Source organism: Galeopterus variegatus, unplaced genomic scaffold (assembly GCF_000696425.1).
Source record: "Galeopterus variegatus unplaced genomic scaffold, G_variegatus-3.0.2 Scaffold8360, whole genome shotgun sequence".
Classification (NCBI taxonomy): domain Eukaryota; kingdom Metazoa; phylum Chordata; class Mammalia; order Dermoptera; family Cynocephalidae; genus Galeopterus; species Galeopterus variegatus.
Genome location: NW_007734471.1, coordinates 60,415 through 84,786, shown reverse-complemented (window position 1 = coordinate 84,786; position 24,372 = coordinate 60,415). Strand labels below are relative to the sequence as shown.

Genomic DNA, 24,372 nt, shown 5'->3' with positions numbered 1-24,372 from the left:
TACTTCGCTGTTTTGTTTTGTTTTTTAAATCCAGAATCTGTATTAGTAAACTTTTAGGCAATAATCACATTTTCTGCCTCATGAGCACTTTTGTGTCATTGCCAAAAAATGTGAAAATATAAACACAAAATTGGATGTTATTCTGAGGAAGTGTATAAAAGTGCAGATGGAGCAAAATGAATGAAAATTAGTATGTGAGAAATCACAATCTGTTGTAAATACTTGGTTTCTTATCTCCTTCAAAAAACTAATACCACTTTATTCCACACATGAAAGTATATATGCAAGTAATATTTTTCTTTTAAGACAAATAACAATCTGCCACTAATTTCCAAACCAATGAAAATAATTATTTTTGAGATTATTTTTAATTCACTTTAATTTAGCACCCAAATTAAGAATCATGACACGGACATAAATCTAAATCTCAATTTTTCTTCCTCCTTCCTCAGTTTTTTTTTTTTACTGTTCAGACTTCCATTTCTCCTACTTTCAACTACATAAATGTCTCCTTATTTAGTTATTTTTTGTATATCTTTATCCTACATTTTTTCCTCATTCAAGAAGCTTTTCCTTACAATGTGAATATTTTCTTGCAAAGATAATCCAAAATAAAACATTGGAAATTATTATTCCAATCTATTATTAATTACCTACTAGAATATAAATAAACATTTCCCAGCATTTTCATTTTTTGGTTACAATATAATAGAGCTTTTCTTCTTGTATTCCTTGTGGATAATATTCATTTCTTAGAATCTGAGAATGAAGGAAAGTCCAAACTAGTATAACAAAACTACAAATAACAAAAGAGACATTTGGTAACCATCAATTTGGTTTAATGAAATGTTGCTAACAGTTTGTTTAAAAATTAATATAATTTATGACTGTTTTTTCTAATATTTTAATTAGTTGACATCATGGGTTGTTCTGACAACCTTTATGCACCAATTTATTTGTAATTCATGTTTTATAGAACTCAGTGAGTATGTCTACATTTTAAAAATTCCATTTTCACAATTCTTCTTATTCCATACTTTCTGCTATATTAAAAAATTGGAGGGGTGGGCTCCCTAGAAGTCTAACAATAGGTAATCTAAAAGGAATTACTCACAAATGAAATTGGTATGTGCTTTTTTTATATTTTCTGATTTTTGTCAAATGGACATGGACTACTTTTGGAAGAAAAAAATATATATAAAAAGAAAAGAACCTGAGACATCTCAGTCATTCCATGATATGGAAGTTCAAAGCCACTAAACAAAGAAACTAACAATGACTAAAAAATCTGCAAGATACATAAGTAATATGCCAGTCTCCAGCATATTACCTCTCCAATCCTAATACTTCTAGACCCTCCAGTTTCCAGGCTCTAGAAGTACTAGGACTACACAGAGAAGCTTAAATTTGTGGAAACACTGGAGGTTCAAATACAGAGATTTTCTACTACTTGCCATTACCCACTAGATTAGATACCAAAATAACATTACTATAAATAGCCACTGCTAATTGCTTATTATAAAGGTAGACAGCAGTAAGGAGAAATCAATTATTGTAGATTTTTTAATCACTAAATTTCCTACCCCACGTTTTTTATGAATCACACAAAATGGGAACACCACCAATCATTACTTAACAGCAAGTTGATTTCTTATCTCTTATATTTAAGAAAAATTCTACTTCTAAACCTTCCCCAAACTTCCAGATTTCTTCTTTTATGGATGAATTATATTTTACTATTTTGTCTTAATTACAGAAGCAATGAATAATAATCTGAAAAAAACCCACAAGAATAAATAAAGAAGATACAGAACATCAATAATATTAATTACTAATCCAGTGAGAACTGATATTAAAACATGAAATATAAGTTCTAAAATCCTATAATTTGAATTTTTGTTATTTTAACTTTCATATAAACTGTACAGATTGTAAATGAGCCATGTTTAAAACATAAATTCTCCCAGTTGAGACAAATCTTATTCAATCCCATTATTCTTGATATTTCTAGTTTATTTTCACCAATACCATTGTTTCATCTTCTCCATATAGATAATTTGAGATGATGTGAATGTTCTCATTTAACAGTATTTTACAAATATAACTTGGCTCTGGATATTTTTAATTTAGTAATATTAGATATTATATGGTTTTCAAGGTTCCTTTAGCACATATATTGTCAAAGGATATTTTTAAAAAACTGCTTTTCAGTAGTATATGGTATTTGATTTGCTTATATCACTATATCAGTCATTTTATTTTACAGAAAACACAGTATTTTAAAATATTAAGATTTTGATGATATTTTTACTTACATCTTTTCCTTGGAGGAGAATTCAGTACATGTAAGCAGTGAAATCCTGTTTTCTTTAATTTAAAATTATCAATAGGTGTTGTTCTTGAAACATTCCAAAAGCGTAAAACACCCACTTGAGAATCTAGTCAGATCAGGAAAAAGGTACATGATAACAACTTTTTTTTGAAACAAAAATGCCTAGAAATAAAAGCAACAAACACTTCACTTTGCAAGACTTTTAGCACTAACTGTTGATATCCTTTGAATAGTATGATGCAGTAATGCAATCAAAGAAAAAGCTGACATGTTATTCAACCTTTAAATTTTTCACATTATGGCCGGCCCGGTGGCGCACTGGATAGTGCGCCACTTGGGAAGCGTGGTGGCGCTCCCGCCCGAGGGTTCGGATCCCACATACAGACCGGTTCCTGCTCACTGGCTGAGCGAGGCATGGGAGCAATGCCGAGGTTTGCGATCCCGTTGCCGGTCCCCGGTCTGGTACGGGGGCAACACTGAGGGTTGCGATCCATTGCCGGACACGGAAAAAGACAAAAAAAAAAAAAATTTTTTTCACATTATTTTATGATTTTTTATTTTATTATGTTTTTTTTTCTCTTCTCAACCCTGTTATATGGTTAGAAACTGCCTGCCTTAGCAGCCTCACACCAAAAAGACCATTATAATGATTTGACCACCAAAAAACTACCCCATTGAAACATGCTTTTTCTAGGAAATGACCAACCATGGAAAAATTTCCATCTCTAATATTAAATAATACTCCCTCTTTTGAAATGTTTGTAACTTGCTCCACCTGTCCACTATCAGCCATATCAGGACTATCAAATAAAACTGCAGGCCAATTAGAAAGTCCCTTTCCTACCCAAAATCCCACCTTAGTAGCTGCCTTGAAGACAGTCTGGAAGCTGTGAAATTATGACACAGAATTATTAATTCTATTATATATAAGCCTATGAGTGGAATTGGGATTCCACTCATAGGTTTATACACAACAGAATTATAAGAATGCCCACACAAAAATTTGTTTGCTTGTTCATAAATGTTCATAGTAGCATTATTTATAGTAGCAAAATAGCGGAAAGTATAAATTTCTATTCACCAATGAATGGATAAACAAAATCCGGCACATGCATATAATGGAACATTATTCAACCACAGAAAGTAATAAAGTATTGATACATGCTACAACATGGATAAACCTTGAAAACTTCATGTTAAGTGAAAGAAGCCAGACATAAAAGGCCACATATTAGATGATTCCATTAATACAAAATTTCCAGAACAGGCAAACCCGAGAGACAGAAAGTAGATTAGTGGTTTATGTATGCACATGTGTGCACCACTAGGGAGGGAGTAATGGAAAATGACTGCTAATAGGTATGTGTATGTTGGGGAAATGATGAAATAATCTAGAATTAAATAATGGTGATAGTTGTATAACTTTGTGAATATACTAGAAAGTACTAAACTGTACATTTCTAAAATGGTGAATTTTATGATTGTGAAGTATATCTTACTAATAGTAATAATAGATATATTAAAAATCTCTATGCCTATTTTTTGTCTTTTTTCGTGTCCGGCAACGGATCGCAACCCTCAGTGTCGCGCCCGTACCGGACCGGGACCGGCAACGGGATCACAACCCTCGGTGTTGCCCCTGCACCTCGCTCAGCCAGTGAGCGGGAACCGGTCTGTATGTGGGATCCAAACCCTCGGCGGGAGCGCCGCCGCGCTCCCAAGCGGCACCGCGCTCCCAAGCGGCGCACTGTAGCAGTGCGCCACCGGGCCGGCCCAGCCTATTTTTAATTCTATCCTGTGAAATTAAAGGTAATTAAGAATCCATCTCCTTGCATGTATAATGTAAGTACTAAAGAAATAAGAATTTCTTTAAAAATGCTGAGAGGATAAAGAATCATTGTCTATTATTTTACAGTAAGTGAATAAGGGTATTTTTTATACAGTAGCTGAAAGTATTCTGTCTCTTCACAGACCTCTCTCTCTCTGGACCTAAGTAAATGGTAAAAGTAAAGAGTCATTCAATTTCTACCACTATTCCTAATTCCCCCATCTTCCCATCCCCTATCACTACTTAGCTTTGCTACTTCTCTCATGATTAGGAAACCATAAAGAAACATCATTTCAAACTATGGAGATAAATTCCTCTACCTGGGTCTCCCTAGGCATACTGGGTAATGGGTTGTCAAAATTATCAGTGAGGCTAATAAAGTTCCTATCCAGGTAAATAGTTTTTCTGGTCAGTACCTTCATTGTCAGCCTGTCATGCCTGAAATTTAACTATGTCTTCTGCACACACACAAACAGACATGCTCACATGTGTGCCTATATATGAGATTCCAATGTATTTCCAGAAACCTGGAACACGGGGCATTCATTTCATTTTTATTTGTCATTATGTTAATGACATATAACATAAATAAAAAGAAACTAAGTATTTACCATAATAAATGATTACATTTGAGATAGTAGTGTGTTTTACACAAAATTAACCAATGGAAGATTACAATTTACCTGATTTTATTAAAGAATGTACATATAATGAAAACTTTAGGGAATTAGAGTATGCTTACCTCCAGTTATAAACATCCCAGGAGCACTGGGAACCCAGGCTAAACACTGTACAGAAGCTGCTGCACTGGGAAAATTAAATGTTGTTATGCAATAAAGTGATTCAGAATCTAGTAGGCGAATTCCATAATGCAAATTAGCCACAAGAAGATAATCAGTAGATAGTGGGTCCCATTCCAGAGCTGTAACTGGATCCTCTTCATCTGTTCCTTCAAGAGATTCAGGTCTCAGAACATGTTTCTGATTTTTATTACCTATTAAAATATAAAGAAAATTATTTCAAAAAATTTCACAATGAAGTCAATAATTTAGATCCTATTAATTTTCTCCTGTATACCACTGATCTCTGAGAGTATGGAGAATACAAATCTGGCATTTCTATGCAAAAGGCATAACTGACATATGAATGCAGAGGAAGTAGTTTGTCCTAATGATGAAAGTCAGACTCAACTGCTCGGCTGTGGCAATCTCTAGTGCCTTGAATAATTTTCCTATTTGTACTAGAAGCTGTATGAAAAAGACACAGATAAATAATACCCTGGATCATGTCAACAACTACAAATTTCACTGAGTTACAGCAGCATAAGAGTAGGGAAAATGCTTATTGAAATTCATCCATATCTATCGTTAAATTGCATCTCCATCGTTTGAAATGATGTTTCTTTATGGTTTCCTAATCATGAGAGAAGTGGCAAAGCTAAGTAGTGATAGGGGATGGGAAGATGGGGGAATTAGGAATAGTGGCAGAAATTGAATGACTCTTTACTTTTACCATTTACTTAGGTCCAGAGAGAGAGAGGTCTGTGAAGAGACAGAATACTTTCAGCTACTGTATAAAAAATACCCTTATTCACTTACTGTAAAATAATAGACAATGATTCTTTATCCTCTCAGCATTTTTAAAAGAGTAGGGAAAATGCTTATTGAAATGAAGAACATCATGCAGTGATTAAAAAGCACTAACTTTGGAACTGGCTGGCTGACTGGATCCAAATCCTAGTTCTAGCATTTACTGGCTTTGTGGTCTTGGACAAGATACTTAACCTCTCTGTGTGTGTGTTTGTTTTTATAATGGAGAATATAATAATACTTACCTCACAGAGTTCCTAAAAAGATTAAATAAATTAGTTGACTAAAGGGTTTAGAACTGTGGAGCACAATATAAATGGCATATCAATATTTACTATTATTTCTTTTTCTCATTAATCATATCACATCATAATCATAATTCGTACCTGACCACCAGTACAAAAAGGGAAGTCAGAAAAACAGGGAGATGAAATAAGAGTAATTAAGTGAGGCAAAGAATCATCAAACAATCCTCTTGTTCCTTGAAAGATGTATACACAACAGGCAAAACAGAAAAAAATGCTTCTGGTGATGGACCACATGGGAACTCCAATAAGCCAGTCCTCTCATTCTCAAAAGAGAGGCAGTGAGAAAACAAATTAGTGACTACAATCTTAACAGAAAGTACCAATTAGTCCTAAGTATTAGAAACTTTAAGGAAAGTGTTTATTTAAAAACATACACACACACAATTGAAAGATACCACAGTTCTTACTGCAATCCTACAATTACATATTGTTTTTCAACATATAAGATCATAAAAGCAGGGGGGGAAAGGGTTTATTTGGATATATAAGATATTTCTAAAGCAAACTGAAAATCTTGGTAATTTCTGGTTTGGGATTAAATACATCAGGATATGTCATCCTTTAAATGTAATGTTGATCTCAAGCAGGTAGCATTTTATTTTAAATTTTAGTATATATAATCATAGAAGATGGATGTGAGATTTCCTTTATTTGACTGTACCAAATTCTTGCATATAATCATCAAGAAAAGTTTGTTTTCTTTTTCTTTCCCTAAATAAGCATTTACTAAACTGCTGTTTTATATAATAAACACTGAGGTATATTAACATAGCTAATCATTATAAGGTTGAAAGTAGTAGAAAAATGACTTCTTAAAGCTTTACTAGCTATTCTGTAAGTGGTTTTTAGACATTTGCATATTTCAGTTAGTTTCTTTGGCTTATTAAAAATATTCCAGGATGTGGAAAAAATCAAAATAATAGTAACATGAAATGGGGAGGTTTGCAATGCTATAATATCTAAATCACATTATTTAAAAGCCCCATGCTTATAATCAAAATGGTAACAAATTATATTCATCATTTTCTTTTCTATCTGATAATTTTATTATAAAGATATAAAAATGAGTCTATAAAATTTTACAGCCAGTCACTGGAATAGCTGATTCTTTTTATACGTGTTACTAACATTATTTATGTTCTATTTTATTATACAAATATCAGACAACATGTTGTCAAATAAGAAAAAAGCATATGACATGAATAAAAAAAATCATAAGATAAGGTCGACAACTTCTATATATAAAAAAAAACAACAGAAAAAAATCGGGGTTAAGAAAGGAGGAATATATAATCACATAGTTGTCAAAATTTTAATTTTGAGATTAGGTGGCTAAAACAAAGAAAAAAGAAATCATGAAAGGTTACACAATTCACATTGTCCATAGGTTAAAAACAAAACAAACAAAAAATGTGCTCAGGAGAAGCAGAACATTTCCTACAACTGAGACTGGAAATAAATCTCTCTCCTGCGTGCTTTTAAAAAAAAAGGAAAGTATCTCAACAGAACAAAAGCCATATATGATAAACCCACTGCCAATATTACCCTGAAAGCATTCAGCTTTTCTCTTAAGAATTGGAACAATACAAGGATGCCCACTCTCACCACTCCTATTTAGCATAGTACTGGAAATTCTAGCCAGAGCAATCAGTCAAGAGAAAGAAATTAAGGCATCCAGATCAGAAAAGATGAGATCAAATTGTCTCTGTTTGCAGATGACATAATCCTACATACAGAAAAGCTTAAAGACTCTACAGAAAAACTTACAGCTGATAACTGATTTCAGTATAGTTTCAGGATACAAAATCAACATGCAAAAGTCAGCGTTTTTATACTCCCAGAACAAACTAGCGGAAAAAGAAATTAAGAAAACTAGCTCATTTATGATAGTCACCAAAAAAATAAAATAACTAGGAATCAATTGAACCAAGGAGGTGAAAGATCCCTACAACAAGAACTACAAATCACTGTTGAAAGAAATTAAAGGACACAAAAAGATGGAAAATAATTCCATACTTTTGGAATGGAAGAATTAACAATGTGAAAATGTCCATAATACCAAAGTGATCTACAGACTCAACACAATCCCCATCAAACTGCCAATGACGCTATTCAAAGAAATAGATAAAGCAATCCTAACATTTATATGGAACAACAAAAAACCCTAAATATCCAAAGCAATCCTGGGCAAAAAAATAAATAAATAAAGCTGGAGGCATAACACTACCTGAGTTCAAATTATACTACAGACCTGTAGTAACCAAAACAGCATGGCACTGGCATAAAAACAGATAGTTGGACCAATGGAACAGAATAGAGGACCAAGAAATCAACCCACATACTTACAGCCAACTGATCTTCAACAAAGGCACCAAGAACATACACTGAGAAAAAGATTGTCTCTTCAATAAATGGTGCTGGGAAAACTGGACATCCACATGTAGAAGAATGTAACTAGAGCTGTACCTCTCACCATATACCAAAATCAACTCAAAATAGATTAAAGACTTAAATATAAGACCTGAAACTTAACACTCCTAAAAGAAAACATAGGGGAAATACTTCAGGAAGTTGGACTGGGCAAAGACTTTATGAATATTACCCCAAAAGCACAGGAAACAAAAGGAAAAACAAACATATGCGATTATATCAAACTAAAAAACTTCTGCACAGCAAAAGAAACAATTAACAGAGCTAAAAGACAATCTACAGAGTGGAAGAAAATATCTACAAACTATGCATCCAACAAAGGATTAATATCCAGAATATACAAGGAACTCAAACAACTTATCAGTAAAAAAAAAAAAAAAAAAAAAAAAATTAAAAAATTGGCAAAGGAACTGAATAGGCATCTCAAATGGCCAATAGACATGAAAATAGCCAACAGACACATGAAAAAAATGCTCAACATTACTCAACATCAGGGAAATACAAATCAAAATCACATTGAGATACTATCTCATCCCAGTTAGACTAGCCATTATCAAAAAGAGAATAACAAATGCTGGCAAGGAATAGGCATCTCAAATGGCCAATAGACATGAAAATAGCCAACAGACACATGAAAAAAATGCTAAACATTACTCAACATCAGGGAAATACAAATCAAAATCACATTGAGATACTATCTCACCCCAGTTAGACTAGCCATTATCAAAAAGAGAATAACAAATGCTGGCAAGAATGCAGAAGAAAGAGAATCCTCCTACGCTGTTGGTGGGACTGTAAGTTGGTGCAGCCATTANGATTATATCAAACTAAAAAACTTCTGCACAGCAAAAGAAACAATTAACAGAGCTAAAAGACAATCTACAGAGTGGAAGAAAATATCTACAAACTATGCATCCAACAAAGGATTAATATCCAGAATATACAAGGAACTCAAACAACTTATCAGTAAAAAAAAAAAAAAAAAAAAAAAAATTAAAAACTTGGCAAAGGAACTGAATAGGCATCTCAAATGGCCAATAGACATGAAAATAGCCAACAGACACATGAAAAAAATGCTAAACATTACTCAACATCAGGGAAATACAAATCAAAATCACATTGAGATACTATCTCACCCCAGTTAGACTAGCCATTATCAAAAAGAGAATAACAAATGCTGGCAAGAATGCAGAAGAAAGAGAATCCTCCTACGCTGTTGGTGGGACTGTAAGTTGGTGCAGCCATTATGAAAAATGGAATGGAGGTTCCTCAAACAACTACATTTAGAACTTCAACACGATTCAGCAATTCTACTGCTGGGTATATATACCCAAGGGAATGGAAATCATCATGTCAAAGTGATACCTGCATTCCCATGTTTATCACAGATCTATTTACAATAGTCGAGAGTTGGAACCAACTTAAATATCCATCCACGGATGACTGGATAAGGAAATATAGTATATTTACATACTGGAATACTACTCTGCCATAAAAAAAGAATGAAATCATGCTGTTTCCAGCAACGTGTATGAACTTAGAAAAAATTAAGTGAAATAAGCCAGACACAGAAAGAGAAATACCACATGTCCTCACTCATATGTGGGAGCTAAAAAAAGAAAGTAAGAAATAAAGATACAACAATTACAATAATATGTTGAACTTTCAAAAGGAGAGAACAAAACTGAGGTACAAGAGGTGGGAAAGGGGGATGGAGAGAGGAGGGGGAGGTAAGGGAGGAATTATTTGGTAAAGGGCCATGAAAAGCGATTACATCGTATAATGTGAGTATACTAATTATCCTGATTTGAGAGTACATGTTGCACACAGGTACTGATATTCAACTCTGTACCCCACAGATACATACAATCAATTATGTTTCAATAAAAAATGAAATAAAATAAATAAAAATTTAAAAAATTAAAGGGAGACGCAGTGTTACATAGCGACTATGTCGTCAACAACATTCTTTAAATAAAACAATGCAAATCTGATTAACACACATTCATGGGATAATATCAAATCAAGTAATTCAATTTAAACATTTCTCTAATGAATATTTTTAAAAATTTCTCTGATAAACTTGGTCTAGGAACATAACTTGAAATAGCTAAGAGTTTTCCAATTTTTATACCCTAAAATCCTCTGTTCATATGATAATTTTTACGTGAACATCCAATACATAATGCAGAATAAAATGGTGCTGTTCAGGCTGAAAGAGAACAAATGGTTTAAAGTCCAGCTGGATCACCTATCAAATCCTACTCTCAATTCACACACATAAATATACAAATATACAAAGCACCATTTAAATATGACTGATTTAAATGATGAATGTACTGCATTACTGTGAGTAGTCCCCCATGACTATTTATTTTTTCTTCTGAGAGAGAGAAAGACTAGACAACAGAGAGCTTGAGGTCAGAATTTCCTCCAAGAACCTGAAGGATATATATCTTGTAACATAGGGACAGAACCATTTGTGGTACCAATAAGTCATTAAGAAGGTAAGGTTGACAACTCCTTATGAAAAGTTAAGAAGACTAAGAATACTAATACTAATGCTAACAGTCTCAAAGTTTCAAACTCACAATCCAGAGTCTAGTGCAAGAATTAAAAGGCAGTGTTTGCTTCCTGATCCATTTGCTCATGTATGCACAAAAGGAAAATACCCAGCAGGACTGGATCTTTCATAATGCTTTGTGCATATTAATTGCTAAGTAAATCCTATGATATAAATGAGGTTAAGAAGTTGTTGAATGGTATTCCTCCTCAAAAAGTGTTGAAGTCCTAACCACCAGTACCTGTGAAGGAGATCTTATTTTGAGGTAGGGTCTTTGCAGATAATCAAGTTAAGATGAAATCCTTAGGGCGAACCCTAATTTAATATGATTGTGTCCTTATAAAAAGGGTAAATTTGGACACACAGACATGCATGCATGCAGAGGGGATGCCACGTGAAGACTGGAATTATGGTGCAACAAGCCGAGGAACTACCAGAAGCTAGGAGAAAGGACTGGAACAGATCTTTTCCTATTGCCTTTATAGGGAGCATGGCCCTTCAACACTTTATTTCATACTCTGGAATTGTGAAGTAGTAAACTTCTGCTGTTCTAAGCCATCCAGTTTGTGGTGCTTTTTAATACCAGCCCTAGTAAACTAACACATGGGTGGATGCAGAAAAATAACACTTGATGACTTGGGTACAGATGTACAAATTACTTTGGTTAAGAACTGGAAGACTGAGTTATTGGAAAACAATGGCCTCTTCTGGAAGCCACACAGCTCAGATTGTTAAATTATTACACTTTCTTATCCTGATGTAAACCTAGGATAGAGAAAAGCAAAACCTAGGATAGGGTCTTTATTCCTTCTTATCTTTAATATGCCGAACTGGAAGACTGAGTTATTGGAAAACAATGGCCTCTTCTGGAAGCCACACAGCTCAGATTTTTCAAATACTACACTTTCTTATCCTGATGTAAACCTAGGATAGAGAAAAGCAAAACCTAGGATAGGGTCTTTATTCCTTCTTATCTTTAATATGCCAAAAAAAAAAAAAGCACACAGTCTCAGTGATTTACATCTTATATACATAGTATGATGTCTCAAGGTCTATGGCTTAAAACCGTCAATGATGCCTAATAAAAATAATAAGCCAAGAAAAGAGGAAGCCCGAGTTAATGAAAAAGGAGATGGCCACAATGATAAATCACAAACTATGAAAAATATCTAGAATGCAAGTTAGATAAAAATAAAAGCATGATTCTCATAACCCTCTTCAGATTTTAGGCAGCACACAGATTCCTTGGAAAGCAGGTGTCACAATCCTGATTACATCTCTGGTTGTAGGCCAGCCAGGGAGAACTAGGCGACTACCCCTAATGACATCTGGTTATATAACCCAGAGAAGAGAGGTAAAAGGATGGACCTCAGAGCATGCAGCTATAATTATAATTGTAATTGTCTATAAATTACCTTCCTGAAACTAAGGATGATTGCGGGAGATGAAGAATACAGGATACAGAAATGGTACTCATCAGATCAAAAAAGAGAAAGCCTGTGAATTATGTTGCTTAACTATGAGACTAATGACCAACTATAAAACAGAATCTGCTCACACTGCAGAGGATGTAACAGAGAAAGTAACAGTGCAGGTGTTTGAGACAACAAATCCAAACAAAGCAACAGTCATTGATCCCTCATCATACTAATTTTCAGCAAATAGATGAAACTGCCCCCATGTTAAATTAGCAACACGAGAAGGAACAACAGAGGACATGTACAAAGAGCATAGAGGGGAGGTGGTAAAGATGTATATGTATATTTACTTTTATCTCCCTTTAAAAGATAAGAAATAGATCCTGCTTAATATGTATTTAAGATATAATGGCTCCAATGCATCAGTGCTTTACATAATATATATATATATATTTTTTTGTCTTTTTTTTTTTTCGTGTCCGGCAACGGATCGCAACCCTCAGTGTTGCACCCGGACCGGACCGGGACCGGCAACGGGATCGCAACCCTCGGTGTTGCTCCCACACCTCGCTCAGCCAGTGAGCGGGAACCGGTCTGTATGTGGGATCCGAACCCTCGGCGGGAGTGCCACCGCGCTCCCAAGCGGCACACTGTAGCAGTGCGCCACTGGGCCGGCCCCAATATTTTTATTTAACTCTAGAAAGGTCATTCCCAGAAGAAAGATTTAAATTTTCATAACTTCCTCTGTTCAATTTCTTTTCCTTCTATTATTTTCAAATAAATTGAATGTAATGTTTTGTAAAAATAGTTATCCTGTTCCTAAAAATGCACTTTCATCCATCCATCTATTCAACAATAGTCACATACATCAACAGAGATGCCAAATGGTTAAAAGCATGTTTCTCAAATGTTAACGATACTTATTTATGAGGGGAGAGTAATTCAGATATTTTTTTAATTACACCTTTTGTTATTGCTTAAATTTTTATAATTTAAACTAATTTTTCACACCCTTTCATTCAGCCAAATTAATTGACTAATAAGAGTTCAAAGGGTTGTATCGTTCCTTTTTATGCCACGTCCAAAGCTTTTTCTAAGGAGCTATGGCATCAGAATGGTATTTTTATAAGCCAGTGGAAAAATATTTTGGAGTGGTATTAATAAGTCATCATATCTTCCAACTGTATGTCCTTGTTCACTCAGGTTACTTTCTTAATAAATGTGCAGAAATACAGAATTTACTTAAAAAGTACAAATATGGGACAAATAACTGATTTGGGTTAATTCAAAGTAAAATCTGCACAGCTAAGTTGAATATATTACAATGCCTGTAAACAAAATCTACTTCAAATAAATATTTGAAATGACCATTGCTGGGTATTATTTTCACAATTATTACACTGAAATTTTGTTACATTTGGCTTTATGCTATGTAAATAAGAAATTACATATGCTAAGAAAATAATAACATAAGAGACCAGACTAATTAAATTCTTACCTGGCTGGAAAATTGATAGACTTCCATCAATGTGACCAAACACAACTTTCCCCTTTTTCTGGGTATGCCATCTGAATATACAGATGTCAGACAAGAAGCTATGAGCTTCTTTGTGTACAGTCACTCCACTATCTGGTCCTGAGATAGTCCAAATGAAAAGTGGGCCTCTGTGGGAAACAAATGCCACAGCATCATCTGCATTCCAGCACCAGCTAAGAGAGGCAGGAATCCCTGGAATAAATTAAACATTGATACATCACAAAGAGATGCGGCATAAGTTTGTACCATTAAATATTGCTTGCATTGTACATTTCTAAAACAAATTTAAACACAAGAATATATTCTTCTTAAAAAAAATACATAACTTTCTTACTTGGGAATTGGATTTAAAAGTAATCCCAAAGGCTATAGAGAATATATGCAGGGAACTTTCATGATGAAAAGAAAAATAGTTAGGTTCAAACACTACTAATATGATTAAATGCTTCATACAGTCAAAGAAATTTATAGAGTTATTTATTTTGGTAGACTATATATTATAGCAATAAATACCTATTGTGTACTTGTCTGTGAGACCTTCTGTAGGGATTCTAGGTATCCAAGGTAATATGGGATACAGTTCTTGCTTTAAAGCATCTTAAATATAAATTGGGGAGCTAAGAATTAAGTACATGAAAAGATAAATGCTACTATAAGGATTTAATACAATGAATTTAATGTTACAATCTATGTCTTATTAGGAGTTTAGATTCAGATCTTACATTCGCCTCAGATAAACTAAACAAGTCATTTTCTCTCTCTAAACCTCCTTTTTCTTCATCTATAAAATGGAGATAATAAAAACAGCTGACCACATGAATGTTAAGAAAAGGAAATATAAAAATATATGTTAAAGCACCTTTTAAACGATAAGACAGAAAATAAAAGTTAATTGTTAATGTATTTGCTATTGTTGTGATCAAATAAAGCATACATAAAATAAGTGTTACGGGAAATTTATGATTCAACAGAGAGATTATGAATATCCCAACACAAACACATTAATTGTCTGCATCAGAATCATCAGCCTGAATATAACACATCAGATCCTGTGTAGTTAGGGCCGAGGAATCTATTTTTAACAAGCTTCTCCAAATGATTTTTATGTACAGAAAGGTCTGGGAACCACTGGGCTACTGTCCTGGAAAGAAATTGGATTTGAATTATACCTTGAAGGAAGGGCAGAGTTTAAATACATGGATTGAGCAGTATTTCCCAGGAAAAGAAAATGATATGAACAAAGACTCAAAGTTGAAAGGCATTGGTTCAGTTTGTGTCAACAGTCTATGTGCTTCAAGAAGCAGAAACCGGAAGCCTAATGCCTAGTCCAGGGCCTGACACATAATGGGAACTCAATAAATGTGTGCTGAATGAAAAGAATAAATGAATCATGAATAAGGCCAATAAAAAATCGGATGTGGTTTTAGGATATATTAACAGAAGTAGAATTTCCCCCAAAAGGGATAAGATACTCAGTATAGACCAAACCACCATCACACAAGTGAAGCCATGAATAAGGCCAATAAAAAATCGGATGTGGTTTTAGGATATATTAACAGAAGTAGAATTTTCCCCAAAAGGGATAAGATACTCAGTATAGACCAAACCACCATCACACAAGTGAAGCACAACAGAATGCTGGCTGTCTGAAAGCATATTTAGAGAAAGGCAGCAAAGAAACTGAAAAGACCAGAAACAATGCCATATAATAATATTAGAAAATACTTCTATAGTAGCGAATTATGTATAAGTACTTTAAAAACTCTGTAAATATCAACTCATTTAATTCTCCCAACAATATTCTGAGACAGGTAAGTAGCATTATTATCCACTGTTACACAAACTGTGACATTTTTCAAGTTGGTGACAATTTTAACATTTTACATTTAAACAAACTGATACTCATTTTCCTTTAAATGGATTGTTTGATTATTAGAAAAAAAAAAAGAATGAAGTAAAAAATACAATGGCAGGTTCAAGTTCAACTACTGTAAGTTAAAAATAAGTTCACTTAATACACATTTCTACTTTGCTTACACTGAATTCTGAAAAGAAAAATGGAGTCTAAGACATTTCAAAAGAGGTTATTTAAAATGAAAATTCCCAAAAATATTCATAATTTTTTTCAAATAAAATATCAAAGGTTTCAATTTTCAAATTAAGAAGATGTTTGGAAACAGCACAAGGAAGATATTGGTGACTTTGAAAATTTTTGAGGAAAAAAAAGATATAAAATTGACCAAAAATTGTTACTACAATTATTTAATCGTTCTACAACTGTTAATGAGAAAGTCTTAGTTAATTGTACAACAAGGAGCAGAGAAAACTATTGTGTACACAGCTGATGAATTAAAGTCTTTCACCATGAACAGATGCAACATATATGGTGTTTGATGATAAATAGTGGATAAAGTAGTTGATAATACAATAATATGTTGTCTAAACTGTACTTTTGCATAACATTTAGAAAATATGATTATTATGCAGTTATAGCCTGGTATAGTTTTGTGTTACAACTTTATGAGGACAATGATATCATGCACGAATTTTGGCTTATGTCACATAAAATGAGGAAAGAATTTTAAGGAGAATTTGTTGTGTTATTAAAAATCAATCTTACACAAATCTGGATTTAAAGTATTGGGAAAATGCACTGTTGATCAATATAAACAGTACTACAATAACCTATAGAATCCATGATTGGTAGAGGAACAGATATGACAGAAAACATGAGGAGATATGAAAATCTTGACTGAGGCTACCAATCACTGTTATATATCACAAAGCTTTGTACTAAAAGTAATTGGGCTTTTCTTCACTGATGTACTGAAAACCTTAAGGAAAACTGTGAATTGGATTAATGGAAACTCAGTGAAGAGCTGACTTTTAATAATATTTTGCTTAGAGACTGGAGCAAACTTTACTCACTATCTAATACATCATTGTTGCAAGTGAAAATAAAAAACAGGGTATATGAACTTCAGAATGAGATTTACATTTTTTAGTTGAAAATTAACCTCCTTTGGCAAATATCTTTAAGATGATAGTTGAGTAACAAAATTGAGGTATTTTACTGATATTTTCAGCAACTTTAAAGACCTAGAAAAAAGCAATGTACTAAATATGATGAATATATCTAAAGGTTCCAAAGACATTATTATTATGGAAACAAAATTTAAAGATAATTGCCTATGAATTCCCAGTATTGTTACTACATACTTACAAGAATGTTACAAAGAAATTTTTAACAAAAATAAGTTAGTGAGACTAAGAAGTCTCAGTTTTCTATCTCAAAGTTATAATCATTTTTTAGAGAGGCTGAATATGGAAAATATATCCACCATTAGTTTTCAAAATCATAATCAATAACTGAGGTACACTTGGTGCTCAAAAAGAAAGTGAATTATTGTGACACAGAAAATGATTGTTTATCATTATTTTAGGGTAAGATTAAATAAGAGTTCCTAATGCCAAGTAGAAAAAGTATAATGATAATCAATTTCACAAAGACCTATTTGTGTAAAGTAAAACATTCTACCTTGATCAAATTAATAATAAAGGCATAAAACCAGCTCAACAGGGCATTGAATATATGCATAATATTGTGCTTGTATGTTAAAGATTGGAATAGAGTCATGAATAGGCAAGGCCTGTTACTCTTGCTATTGATAAAATCTTTTCTAATTATTATTTCTATGTATGTTTTGGAAATTTTTTGTTACATTTTAACACTAATGAAATTACTTGGTATTGATTATGTTTTTCGTTGACCATCTCTATAATTATTTTACGAAATTTTGTTTCAGTTTTGTATACAAGCACACACGAGTCATGACACAAAATGTTTCTTACATAGGTCACCACTAGAAAACACTACTTTAAAACCTGAAATAATAATACTAATAGTGCTTGTTGAAATGAAAATATTTTAATCAATAAAATAAATCCCAGTTATAAATATACCTTTTGTGTTGTTGAGTTTAGCAATGGCTTTTTGTTCTGCAACATTCCAAATGATCACTAAGTTATCGGTACTGCCACTTGCAAACACATCAGGGTTATGCGGACACCAAGAGATTGCTGTGATTGTTTTTTTATGTTCAGACATAATTGCATGAAGTTTGAATTCATTATAACGGTGATCCAACTAAAACAAAATACATAGAGAAAACATTTTAGTGATGCTTTTTAGATAATACACTATCCATGAATAATTGCATTATACAAAATAAAAGCTACATACATGAAAATCAGTTCACCTAATAATATAGATATGAACACATTTCAAGCCTTGGTCTATGTCCAAGTGTATTTAAGTGTAGTCAATCAATTGAAAGAAACCATTTGAAACAAAAAAATGAAATAAAACGTATTAATTTTAAAAATAAGTAAAAATGTTTTACATTCAAATATGCATAATAATTCAGAGCTTTATTATATTTTCCATAACTATATCTATTTACAAGGGGGGGAAATCCCCTGTTTTTAAATTATTTTTCTGCAATTTTTCATTATTTATATTAAAAAAGTTAGGTTAAATAAACCAAATATTCATTACTACATTATTAAGATGTCCAAAGCTTGCAGAGCAATGGTATCATGGACTCTTTTTATGTTACTCTTTTTCAGATGAGGCATTATGCTGGGTTTTTATAATGAAAGTGGACAAAATAAATAGCCTAATTCTTCTATTTTATTTGTAAGCATGCCTCTGCTATTACAGGATTAATTAATCTCTATTATTTTCAGCATATTTTGGATTACATTGTATGAGTGTATGTCATTTTGTTGTAGTTAGTCTTTTTCCTTTACCATATAATGAACATTTCACAGTGTTACTGGAAGTTTTAAAAATCATTATTTTAGCTCTTCCTTCCTCTCTCACTGTCTGGTCTCCTTGAACATGTTGGCAAAACTTTCTGCCATGAGTGGAAACAGCCTTAGGCCTGCGGTTGGATGCAGCTGCCACAGAATCATGACCCAAATAAACCTCTTTCATTTGTTAAAAAAATTATTATTATATTAAATATTTATTATGCCAATCTTTCATTAACCATACACTTGCAGTAAAATCCTCACTGCTAATATGGCCTTCAATGACCTACATCATCAAACCTCTACCTTGCCAAATAATTTGATACCAGTTTCTTCCTTGTTAACTCTGAACTCCTTGTTTCTTTAATATGGCAAAATCATTTGCGATTTACACCCTTCTGCTTTTTTATTCCCTTGGCCTCTAATGCTCTCCCCACTGATTTGCTTATGGTTATTCATTCTTCTGTTCAGGTCTCAGTTCAAAAGCATCTCTTCAGAAAGATATTTTCTAACCATGCTATCGAAATTTATAACTCTCCCCAGAATCTATACCATGACTATCTTATTACCTGTTTTTATAGCCTTTGTAAAACACACTTCTTCCTGAAACATTTACTCATTTGTTTACTTATGTGGGTTATGATCTCTCCCTGCCTCCTGCCCTTACTAAGAATATAAGTTCCACAAGAAGAATTTGCCTGGTTTTTTCATAGTTGCATTCCTAGTGCAGAGTAATGCTTAGTCAATAGAAAAGATTCAGTTAATATTATTGAAAGAAAAAATGCTATTGTTTAGCATTTAAACCATTATGCTATTGTTTAGTATTTAAGTAATATAATTTTCACTATCACAAATAATGCTGCAGTGAACATGTTTGTATATAAATTTCTGCCTAATAATCTAGTTATTTCCTAAGATTTTCTCTTCTATAATTTCTTTCTCTAACTTTAGTTATTCTTGGACAACTTTGGATGAAAACATTATTAAAGATAACCTAGTACCAATGGAGTTGTCATCTAATTACCACTACAGCAATAATAATTTTAGGTGGCCTATTTAAATACACAATTGTGTTACCCGTACATTTAGGAATAAATAGTGTTTTAAGTTTTAAATTATTCAGCAACTTAAGTTACTTATGGTAGATGTTCTGAATGTATCTATTTTAAAACCTCACTATATAAGTTAGAAATTAAGTAAAAGAATCTATAAATATAATAAATGTATGAAGAAGCTATGTTGCAAATCAGTGATCTTCACTGACTTTATCATACAAATTATCCATATAGTATCTGCAAGCACCTATAGAATACTAAACTATTTGTAGCGATTAATTGACGCATTCCTATTTATATTCACAATTCAGTATTATCAGACTACTGTTGCATTGAGATGAACCACATATTACTCTAATTTTAGAGTATTTGAATACAATATATCAGTGAATTACAATTCAATGGTTACAAAAAAATTCTAATGCCATTTATAAATAGCATTTAAAAGTTCAGAAAAATCTGATAATACATCAGTGTCATCATCCAGTGTATGACAGATTATCAGACTTAGACTGTACATTGGCATTGGGTGTTATTTAATAAATACTTCCTCTAAAAATAACTATAACATTTTATATTTTATGTAGCATAATTTTCAAAGCGCTTTAATTTAGATGATCACATTTAAAGCAATACTTGTTAATATGTTTACTTAATATTAATGTCACCATTTAATAATGTACTTTTCTATTGGCATACTTTGAAAAAAGGTTTTACAGCAGACACTGTAGTAAACTGTTACCTGAGTTTATTTACATTAACTTCTAAATTAGGGTAATTTTTATTTTGTTTCAGTGTTTAATGACAGGCAAACTTTCTTCAAGTTTTTATATTAATAATTTTAGCTTAATCTTCCTAAATATCATAAAATGTAAGACACATACAAATTTGAAAAAACTTAAATTCTGCCTTCATGCATGCAGTTGCCTACCATCTTTACATCTGAGAGGAATAAATTCCTGATAAATTCTTCGTATTTAGAAGGAATTTTGTCGGAGGAATTTGGGAGTGAGAAGCTTGGGAGTACATGCAGAGTGTAAAGGAGACAGATGGGAGAAAAAAAGGAAGCATTTAGAAGGCTTGCTGCTGTCATACATAGGAAGGATGAGAAGTGAAAGAACATGACAGTGAAATTACATTGTGATTGCTAGATATTTCTAAATGCTTGAGGAAGGAATTATATAAAATCTTACTCTAACTTGTGGAAAATGAATTGTTTTATAAATTCATGCTATTATTTCTTAAATTTTCAATAAACTACAGAGCTATTAGGAATGAAATAATATGTAGTAATAAAAAAGATTTTTACTCCATAATAAAATAATATTTTTACTTTTAGGTCTTTCAAGACTTTAAAAAAACCCAAAATATTCGTTCAAGACATTTAATGAATATCTACTAAGTGCCAGAGTGTGCAAAAATTTGAGAATTCAAAGATGAGGAAGACTAACTTCTAGTAAATGGAAACATGTAGAAAGGCAGTCCATTTTATGATGCCCTTCACTAATAATAAAGAGAAAAAAAGATGGAAAAAAAGTTTATACACTTAAGCTAAGATATGAAAGATGAGAAAGTGTTTTTCAGACAGGCAATGCAGGCACACTGAAAAATTAGTGTAACCAAAGGCAAGATACAAAAGAGTCTGAGATGTTTTTAAAAATGCAATTAGTTTGGTATATCTGGAACACAGAGTGAGAAACAGAGGTACAAAGATCATGAGAGACCTTGAATGTCATACTGTGAAGTCTGGATGTTAGTATTAGTGAATAAGGAGCAGATGAAGATTTTTAAATTTAGATTTGCATTACAGATGATTGATTACACTGAAGGACAAATTAGAGGGAGTCAAACTAGAGGTAGAGAGACTACTAAGAGGCTACCATAATTGTTTTGGTGAGAAGGACATAAAGAAGATACTAAAAGATATGAAAACTAGAACTACTCTTGGTTGCCAAGGGTGTATGATATGAGTACAAGAGGGAAATAAAGATAACTCTCACATTTCTGGTTTAGATGAATGGTTGGCTGGTGATGTAGAGTTATTTACTCTTGGTTTGAGAAGAAAGACTGGACTTATGGCATCTCTATATGAAAAAATTCAAGAGGCCATTGGCTCTATAAATTGGGAACTGATAAAAGAAGTCAGAATGGAGTTAGAACACATAAAAAAGTAGTTCTAAAGGTTTTTCTGCCAAGAATATTCAAAATATATGTGAACTAATTTTAAAATGATCTCTAGTGGATTATGCACATTCTTCAACTAAGAGAATTTTCTCACATCAAATTTACTAAAATTTAATAATATGATATGAGCATTTTCTAAGTTTAATTTGTAAATCCAATACACTATAAATTGCAGAAAACATAAAAATATAATGAAATGCTAGTATTATGCTTTTAATGTGACAGGCATTTAAAAATAAGTATTAAGTATGAATTTTACCTGATAAAATTAAAAATTGAAAAGATTTAGTATTTTTTACCTGATAAATATAGATAGCAAGGGTCGCACAATATGCAAACCTGTCTCCATAGGCGGCACATACATCCTTATTCCATGGTTGACATCCAGCAGCCAGCAGTCCCACTTGCCTTACTTGGGACATGTTTGCCTTGAAAAGCAAATTAGAAAAAATATTAGTCATTGTCTGACAAACTTCCTCTTCATTGTTTTATATTTATCTTCCCCAAACCTTACCCTTTATGCCCTGAAAAAAAATGTACTGCTATTAATTTCAACTTATATTTTCAGAGAACATGAGTTGAAATATCCAAATCTCTATGGACATCAAGGCTGATAATTTAAATTAGGGAAGCAAGAGGTCATAAAATGATGAATGACAACTGACACTTGGCGAAGGGCTGGGAAATACATAAGGAATGATGGGGACTCTGGTAAAATAGAAAGTGCATATCCTATTGAAAGGGTTTTAGTACTAGTGGACAAGGCCATCCATGTTGCCAGATTTATGGAACGTGCTACAGAAACTGAAATATCCATATTTTTATGTGAAATGCACCAATTTTTAAATATTAGCAATACATTCAAGGCAGCAAATTCAAATTTAAACATTATGGGTCAATACTGGGAGGATTGTGACCTCTGCCACAGAACTTCATAGTTTTAATATTGATTCTTTATCTTCACAAAAAACTACTTGAGGTACACAAGACAGGTGTACAGGGTAAGTTAACAACATTGTTCATTGCTAAGAGGGGACAGAAAAAGCTGGAAACTATTATACGTCTGAATAAAAATTGTTTATGTGACAGGACAGAGGATGTTGGAGGAAACAAGTGCAGAAACACAGACAATGCAGAGCAGCAGCAGCAGCCCAGAGTTGAGTCTAAGTAAATAAGAAATGAGATCCAGCTCTGCATCAAGCACATTGTGAGCCGGAATCAGGCATTTAACCTTAGGACCCTATTTCTGGTATCTAAAATAAAACTTCTGAAATAGATTGTCTATTAGATTATTCATAGCTCAAGAAATTCTATGAATCTATGTGTAAACTCTAAATTCTTCTCAGATACTAGATAAAACAAAGAGTAGAGCTGTTTATATGTCTATAATCATATTGAAAACTCATCATTTAAGAAAATCATACTAAGGCAATAAATGTGCAGAGTATTAAACTATGAATGACATTCAAGAATAAGTTATTGACAAAAAAAAACTTTTTAAAGGTAAAATCCACACCATCATTGGCTATCTTTTACAATATGGTCTAAAGTACCAGTCTAAAAATAAAGACAGGAGCTCCTCATATTAGATACAATCTTCCACTTGCCCTACAAAGTTATACCATGAACATACCCATCTTTTATTACTGTCAATTTTTATATCTGATTTTCAATTAAGGAAAAATGTAAATAGCAATTATAGTATTAAAATATTTTGGTTTGGAAAATTCAGTAAACTGGGAGACATAAATTTGGTTTTACATGACTAACATATTCAATAGTCAATATTTAGTTTATGCTTTTCAAAAGCTTTACATCATTTTGAGAGTGTAAAGTAAATGTCAAAACCATAATATGTAAAATATCACACATACAAAACATACACAGATAAATATGTACAGATCTCATCTATGGCACAAGTCTCATAGTTGCTTGCTCTGTGTATCCTCTGAATCCCTCCAAACTCAGCTTAGCTACCCTCTTCTCTTTCTACCCTGCGACCTAGTAGTTTAAAGCAACCTATCCTGAACCACTGATATCTGGTATTGTCATGGAAAAATAACCCAGTGTCTCTTATTACTATCTGCTTCTTTTTCAGTAGTAGGTGGAATCACGTACTGACCATAACTGCATTTTTCTTCTTTCTTTTAATGATCAACAATTAGTAAATTCTTTTTTTTTGTTAAATTTTTATTTTGTCAATATACACTGTATATGATTATTATGGCCCATCACCGACACCTCCCTCCCTCCTCCCTCTCTCCCCTCCCCCCCAAGAATGTCCTTTCCGTTTGCTTGTTGTAACAACTTCAT

At 32.7% G+C, this 24,372-nt stretch overlaps 1 protein-coding gene across 1 annotated transcript in view; it reads right to left on the bottom strand.

The window, feature by feature from the left end:
* Positions 1-24,372, bottom strand: part of LOC103608375 (WD repeat-containing protein 17-like) — a gene marked incomplete at its 3' end in the record, with an annotated part of 42,016 nt that overhangs the window by 5,844 nt on the left and 11,800 nt on the right. Inside the window, exons 2-6 of the mRNA XM_008592816.1 lie at positions 22,359-22,487; positions 17,969-18,152; positions 13,967-14,197; positions 4,903-5,154; positions 2,316-2,438 (exon numbers count right to left, since the gene is read on the bottom strand). Coding sequence (XP_008591038.1) covers positions 2,316-2,438; positions 4,903-5,154; positions 13,967-14,197; positions 17,969-18,152; positions 22,359-22,487 — 919 coding nt within the window. The remainder of the gene's footprint in view (positions 1-2,315; positions 2,439-4,902; positions 5,155-13,966; positions 14,198-17,968; positions 18,153-22,358; positions 22,488-24,372) is intronic.